The 7,500-nt window shown below is 38.5% G+C and overlaps 2 protein-coding genes across 2 annotated transcripts in view; both read left to right on the top strand.

Annotated features, from left to right (window-relative positions):
• Window positions 1-4,248, top strand: part of hspa4b (heat shock protein 4b) — a 12,593-nt gene extending 8,345 nt beyond the window's left edge. The window contains exons 13-19 of the mRNA XM_043256504.1: window positions 605-697; window positions 1,455-1,610; window positions 1,691-1,816; window positions 2,464-2,571; window positions 2,729-2,848; window positions 2,925-3,086; window positions 3,762-4,248. Of these exons, the coding sequence (XP_043112439.1) occupies window positions 605-697; window positions 1,455-1,610; window positions 1,691-1,816; window positions 2,464-2,571; window positions 2,729-2,848; window positions 2,925-3,086; window positions 3,762-3,950 (954 nt within the window). The 3' untranslated portion in view covers window positions 3,951-4,248. The remainder of the gene's footprint in view (window positions 1-604; window positions 698-1,454; window positions 1,611-1,690; window positions 1,817-2,463; window positions 2,572-2,728; window positions 2,849-2,924; window positions 3,087-3,761) is intronic.
• An 838-nt stretch (window positions 4,249-5,086) lies between these two features.
• The window catches only part of gnpda1 (glucosamine-6-phosphate deaminase 1), a 2,910-nt gene continuing 496 nt past the window's right edge, over window positions 5,087-7,500 (top strand). Inside the window, exons 1-5 of the mRNA XM_043256505.1 lie at window positions 5,087-5,245; window positions 5,549-5,686; window positions 5,762-5,863; window positions 5,940-6,122; window positions 6,196-6,380. Of these exons, the coding sequence (XP_043112440.1) occupies window positions 5,563-5,686; window positions 5,762-5,863; window positions 5,940-6,122; window positions 6,196-6,380 (594 nt within the window). The 5' untranslated portion in view covers window positions 5,087-5,245; window positions 5,549-5,562. The remainder of the gene's footprint in view (window positions 5,246-5,548; window positions 5,687-5,761; window positions 5,864-5,939; window positions 6,123-6,195; window positions 6,381-7,500) is intronic.

The following is a 7,500-nucleotide window of genomic DNA, read 5'->3' as shown; positions in this document are numbered from 1 at the left end:
GTGTGGAGACGCCCCAAAGAAGCGTAGTTGCGTGCCCAGAGTGAAGCATGGAGGTGGATCAGTGATGGTTTGGGCTGCAATATCATGGCATTCCCTACTTCACTGCCAAGGACTACTGAGCCATTCTGGTGGACCATGTGCACCCAGTGGTTCAAATATTGTATCATGAAGGCGGTGACGTGTATCAGGATGATAATGCACCCAGCAAAACTGGTGACAGAGGTTTGATGAACATGAAAGTGAAGTTGAACATCTCCCATGGCCACTTTATTATTGAGCCACTTTGGGGTGTCTTGGAGAAGCGAGTCAGGAAACGTTTTCCTCCACCAGCATCACGTAGTGACCTGGCCGCTATTCTGCAAGAAGAATGGCTCAAAATCCCTCTAGACACCGTGCAGAACATTCCCAAGACAAATCGAGGCTGCAAAAGGAGGCCCTACACCATACTAATGAATTCTTGTGGTCTTAAACCCAGGCGTTTCAATATCACTGTCCGGCCCCTGTGTGTAATGTGCGGCTGTAGAAAACATTCATACTGCTCAGCTCTACCTCGTAGATCGACGCTCTGGTGAAGTTACCGCCATGTGTTTTCAATCGTTCACAGAGCAAAATGCAGGTTGATCAAGATGAACAAAAGACTCCAGGGAGCGGAGAACAGGAAAATGAAGAGAAAAAAGCTGGAACAGAAGAAATGGAGGTAAATTAGATCTACAGGAAGCACTTATTGATTAACACACACATTTAGTATTGTTTGATGTTTGATGCATATTACTCTCCAGAGTATTGGTGTGCAGTATTTATCGTCTGTGATATCATAATTATTTTAACGATATGCCAGCTGACATTTATCAAGTATGTCACTTGCTCTGCTGAGTCCAAAAGCATTCACTGCGGTATGAAGTCTACTACAATGCATTTAAAATTACTTTGTTCAATTTATGAAAGCAAAAAAAATGCCCCAGAGTGAGTTTTTGTTTGTTATATTTATTTAGTTAAATAATGTTATGCAAGCCATTTTTGTAAATGTTACCATGGTCGCGCAATGTTAATTAATGCAAAAATATTTCAACAAATAGTTAACATTGAGCTTAACATATTAATATGACAATAGTTTGGGTTTTTTTTCTGCCTCTCCAACAAAACCAGTTCCAATCAAAGCCGGGTCAGAACATTTGTGCATCTCGGGAAAACACTGCCATGTTTCTTTCTGAATGAATCTGTTTTTGAATGAATAATTTGAGTCGGTGATTCATTCAGAAAGGCAGTCACTTGCTTGATTTTTTTTTTAAAGCAATCTGCATTTTTGAATGAACCCATTGAGTGAATGATTCAACGACTCGCTCTTTAAAGATACGAACTTGCTGCCACCTACTGGTTACCTTAACGTCCATAATTAATAAATTCATTATATAATGGTTAATAATGGTTCTCTCCGTGGATTTCGACTTGTTCAGACATCACCAGAGGAAGGCAAACAGGAGAAGAAATCAGATCAGCCTCCACAAGCCAAGAAGCCCAAAGTGAAAACAAAGGTCCTGGAGCTGCCCATTGAGAACAACCCACAGTGGCAGTTAGCCAATGACATGCTCAACCTCTTCGTGGAGAGCGAGGTATGCTTTCCGTGCAGATGAGAACTGGGGAAACTCTTTCAACCGTGAGTTTAATCTACTGTGAAATTGTTTTTCCTCAGGGTAAGATGATCATGCAGGACAAGCTTGAGAAGGAGCGGAACGATGCCAAGAACAATGTGGAGGAGTACGTGTACGAGATGAGGGACAAACTGCACGGGATATTCGAGAAGTTCGTCAACGAGAGCGTGAGAGCAGTCGCATGGCTTGACATCTTACAAATTGTGAAATTCCTCAAAAAACCTTGACGCAAGTTATATAAACAGCCAAGTCTAGATTTTCTAGTAATCACAGAAGACTGGAAAGTGTCTAGACATTCATTGGTCAAAAGGTGTTTTCTACCACCATTTACCACCTGATCAGACTTTTACAGTTATTATGCAGGAATTAAATTATCAGCAAGTTAATACATTTTGTTTTATTTACTACAATAACCAAATTAAATAATTAAAAATTAAAACTACAAAATAAAACTAAAATTATTAAATAAACGAACAAAATTTATAAAACAAACAGGTTTATATATATCATGGTATTTATTCATATTAATTGGCTTTTATTTCTATATAACCTATTTTAATTTAAAGTAATTTAATTAAAAATTATTTTGTCAATTTCCTATTTTTCCTACATTTTTATTTTTGGTTTTAATCATTTTAGTACTTTCAGTTAGCTGCTAAGGCATTATTTCTACATTTACATTTTTAATCTAATATGCATGTTATTTTATATCCGCTTTATTTTTATTAACAACAATGATTTTAGTAGGGTTTTTTTTTTTTTTTTTTTTTAAATGCCAACAGTGGTGCCTGACTCGGTCTGTGTTTTCCTACAGGACAGAGATGCGCTCTCATTAAAACTGGAGGACACCGAGGTCTGGCTGTACGAGGACGGTGAAGACCAGCCTAAACAAGTCTACATTGACAAACTCACTGAACTGAAGGTACTGGTCAAGCTGATGTGAATGTGTACGGCTAACCATGCCAGATACACGCAACACAGTCCCTTAATTATATCCGCTAAGTACAAAGTACCATTCTTTACACGTCGCTTATTATGCAACGACGGGCCTCTTTAACATTGTGAAAATGTTCATGCAGAATCTCGGCCAACCCATTCAAGAGAGGTACACAGAATTCGAGGAGAGACCCAAAGCTTTCGATGAGTTGGGCAGACAGTTGCAGCAGTACAATAAGATTGTGGAGGCCTACAAAACCAAGGTGAGCTCGAGCTGGATTGATGTTAACGTAACATACAAATTCGCTTGGTGCTTCACGCGTCTTTATTGAATTACAGGAAGAGCAGTACGACCACCTGGATGAGGCTGAGGTGCAGAAGGTGGACAGGATGGTGAACGATGTCATGATCTGGATGAACAGTAAAATGAACCAGCAGAGCAAACAGAGTCTAGCCGTGGAACCTGTGGTGAAGACGACGGAGATACAGGTCAAAGCACGGGTCAGTCACAGTTAGACACGAGTATGTCGTCATGCGTGGCTTGGTGGTATGACATAATTAACACAGACATTTGGCTAAATCCTTACGTTTGCTGTATGCATCTATATTAGTGTAGCGGAGTGCTGCTGAAACGTTACATGCACCTGACCCAAGAATGATAAAGAAACGTGCATGAATGAGAAAATAAGGAGGGAACAGCGAAGAACTCGGCTAAAGCTAGTCTCTTGTGCATCTTGTGGTCAAATATACACAAAGTTATGCCAAAATGATCGTTGCGTGAAGCATTCATGTAAACCCATTTTCAGTAGTTCGTATTTGTGCAGTGGGTCTTAAAGTGACAGCATGTTAATCGCACAACAAAAGATGATAGGACTGGTAAGATTCAATAATATTATATGGACGCATCCATTAAAAAAATGCACGTTGGCTTTTGTACAGTGGTGCATCATCAGATTTGCATTAGAAAAACGGATTTATTTATGTATAATTATTAGTACGTGTGCTATACATTTATTATTTAGAAAGTGACAAATATTTAATGCATAGATTGATTTCTTCTCTCTAAAATGTTTATCGAGTGACTATAACATCTCATAGTGCTGCAGGGACCGACGCGTTAAAAAGCTACCTGTACCGGGATGTTTGTACTCGATCTCTTGCTGTTTTTCCCCACAGGAGCTATTCTCCACCTGCAATCCTGTTGTGACCAAACCCAAGCCCAAAGTGGACTTGCCAAAAGAGGAGAACCCCTCAGAACCGAACGGACCGGTCGATGCTCAGGAAACCCCTGAAGCCCAGCCCGGCGGCTCGGAGCAAGCGGCTGCGGACGCCTCAGAAGCCAAGCCGGACATGGACCTGGATTAACCGCGCTGTGTAATGTTATGTTAACGTTACACGTTATGTTATGTAACATAATGTTTGGTTAATGTTAACTTATGTTTCCAGTGACCGCTAACGCTAAATCGGCATCCTCGCGGCAGGGCGACTCCGTCAATGAGAGAATCGGTGGCTACATTTGCATGTCCTTTTATATTTAGAAACACGCATAAATCATGATGCTGTATGACTTCTGATTGAGAACAGTTCTGTCTGCCTACGATTGAGGTTCTGTTATATGCTGGTTCTGTCAACTGTTGTTTCAATAAATATGCATTGAAACACACATGCTCGTGCTTCTACTGCTTCGCCTTTTGGTTTGTGAATAAATGTATAATGTTAATAGTTGATTTCGATGCAGCGAACTGCAGAATTAAATGTTAAAATGTGTCTGCTTTGCCCGAGTAGCTTGTGCTGCTAATAGTGTGCTTTCAATCTTACGTTCGGTTTACCTTTTTAGAGCGAGTAAACCACCCATCGCTGCCAGTTTGCAAAGGGGTTTTTGTTTTTCCACAAATATGCGGCCCTCGGCCCTGCTTCTAAACCTAGAGCATGCAACAAGTGAACTGAAAAGTGATGTTCAGTTAATTGGTATCACAATTATGACCCAAAAAACGTGTCTCGGCTTTTTCCATTCAACCCTGTTATGGCTTCATATACCACTTCTACACATCTTTAATTTAAATCTTTTAAAAAAAAAATTATTTTAAATGTGTGACAGCCAAGCAATGTAATTATTTGGACCCTTTTGGCAGAAAGAAGGCAAGTAAGCCAGTTTGATTTTTCCACCCTGTTACAAAGTTATCACAATATCTTTAATATTAATCATCAACTCTAAAGAGTGTTTCTACCATAGCAAGTCTCAACTGAGTGATGAATTAAATTCATATTGCCTATTCGGTTATTATTTTATTTCATTATTCTGAAATCGCAATCCAAAATCGCACAAATTAGAGGTTTAGCTTTGAAAGGGGATCAAAAACCTTGAACAATCGATCAAATTAAGCGAATAAAACATAACTTAAATTGTCATCCTGTAGTCATCAGCACCTCATTCCCAACTTTATTTATTTGCAAAGCCAATAAATGACCAACAAGCTATTTTTATCTTGCCGAATCTGCCAAACTTGTTTCTGAATCGTTGCTAAAATCCTGTTTTTTATGATGACGCGACGTGTTTTAGTCTCAAATCCTGTTTTAAAAAAAAAAGCGCAACGTTTCCTCTCGATCACATGATCGTGCTCCTCGGCTGCTGGAAGACTTACTCACAAACATATGATCTGGTAAGACTTTATAAAATCCGTACGACGACGTATTTTTACATGCATCCTCGCGATTTTCTAGTCACGTGTTCTTTAAACTTTTCTGCATCTCAAAGCAAGCGAGTGGTTCGTTTATTAACTCGATGAGAGAAACTAAGCTACGTGTTGGTGTGACAAAAACACTGTTCAGTTGATCTAAATACCAGTGTAATAAACTACAACTCTACTTCCGTCTTAATGCATGGTGCTAAAGTCTGGAGAAGGCAGGACTAACACACACACACACACACACACAGAGTTAATTCACCTGTTTGCTTCTCTCAGACACCGATACAGCCATGAAGCTCATCATACTGGATGACTACGACCAGGTCAGCATATGGACCGCCAAGTACATCAGGAACAGGATCAGGAAGTTCAATCCCGGTCCTGACCGATTCTTCACCCTGGGTCTTCCGACAGGTAAAATCGTAACAACAAAATACATGTTCATTGGTAAAAAAACGGGCCTGGACACGTCCCCCCCGTGTTTCGCAGGAAGCACTCCGCTTGGATGCTACAAGAAGCTGATCGAGTACCACAAGAAGGGAGAGATATCTTTTCAGTACGTGAAAACCTTCAATATGGACGAGTATGTAGGTAAGTGTCCCGGGATCAAGGGTTGAGCTGCCCGTCGTCTATTTAGTCGAGCGCTCACTGTTTTTGTGTTTCGCAGGGCTTCCTAGAGACCATCCTGAAAGCTACCATTCGTTCATGTGGAATAATTTCTTCAAGCACATCGACATCCGAGCGGAAAACGCGCACATCCTGGACGGCACCGCGTCCGATCTGGAGAAGCAGTGTCAGGACTTCGAAGCTCAGATCAAAGCTGCTGGAGGAATCGAACTGTTTGTCGGCGGTAAGTCAGCCGGGTTGAACTTTGACCCGTGAGTGGCACCGTTAAACGACGCTGGCTTGTAATCTCGTTGCAGGTATCGGACCGGATGGCCACATTGCTTTTAATGAGCCTGGATCCAGCCTTGTGTCCAGAACGCGTGTCAAGACCCTGGCTGTGGACACCATTCTGGCCAACGCTCGCTTCTTTGAGGGCGATCTCTCTAAAGTCCCCACCATGGCTCTGACGGTCGGCGTCGGCACAGTCATGGATGCTAGAGAGGTACTTTTGCGCTTTACGTCCGAAAATGTCAACCCCTCCTATAAGATGACTCGGCTTTGGTGCTAATTACACACTTCTCTGTCTCTATATATATATATATATATATATATATGTATATAAACAATGCCTTCGGACATTATTGTAAAGCTAGTTTGTATTCAATGCTGTCTGCTTTAAATTTAGAGAACATAAACGGATACTTAAGAATATATCAGTGGAATTAAAATGATAAATATTTATAATAATAAATAAAATAAAAACACTAGAATAACAAAACGATAAATAAATATAATATTATAAAAATGTGCAGAATTAATACAAATGAGCTGTTTTGATAAATACACACCGTTCTGGTTTTAACTACTTTAATTTTTAAGTCCTCTCATTGTAAAAACGAAAAAAAACTGTAAATTTACCATTTTACATAAACTGATAATTAAAAATATATTAATCTAATTCAAATAAATAAAAATTAAAAAAGAAAATATATATATATATATTAAAAAATACATAAACATATCAACATATCAGTGATATTATAATAATGTGCATAATTAAAGTCTTTTTAAAATTTCGATTTCAAAATATAAAAAATAAATAGAATAGAATAAATAGAATTTGTGTGCTCTCATTGTAAAAAAATACTTTGCTATATTTACCATTTTAAACAAAATGATACTTAAAATTATATAAATCTAATTAAAATGAATAAATAAATTACAAATAAAAAATGTAAATAACAGAAAAATATATTAATAATATTATAATAAAGTGCATGATTACTAAAAATAAGAATGGTGTCTGTTTTGAGAAGTGCACACTTTCTTTTTTCTTTATCTTTTACCCTATTATTCTTATTTTAATCATTTAAAAAAACAATAAATACAATTTTAATACTGGCGCAATCAGTGTTAGAGAAAGTTACATTTAAAATGACTGCATTACTACTAGAAAAAGTAACTAATTCACTTCTTTATGGAAAGTAACGTGTGGTTGAACTGAAGATCAGCAGCAAAGACGTCGATTAATAAAATGGCATTAAACATGTAAAGGATATTTCACATTTAACCGTTTCTCAACACGAGGTCAGGAGAGCTGTCAGTCAATAAATGGGAAAGAA

The sequence above is a fragment of the Puntigrus tetrazona genome, chromosome 14, assembly GCF_018831695.1.
Source record: "Puntigrus tetrazona isolate hp1 chromosome 14, ASM1883169v1, whole genome shotgun sequence".
Taxonomy (NCBI): domain Eukaryota; kingdom Metazoa; phylum Chordata; class Actinopteri; order Cypriniformes; family Cyprinidae; genus Puntigrus; species Puntigrus tetrazona.
Note: the sequence above shows the minus strand (reverse complement) of the source record. Positions and strands in the feature narration are given on the sequence as shown.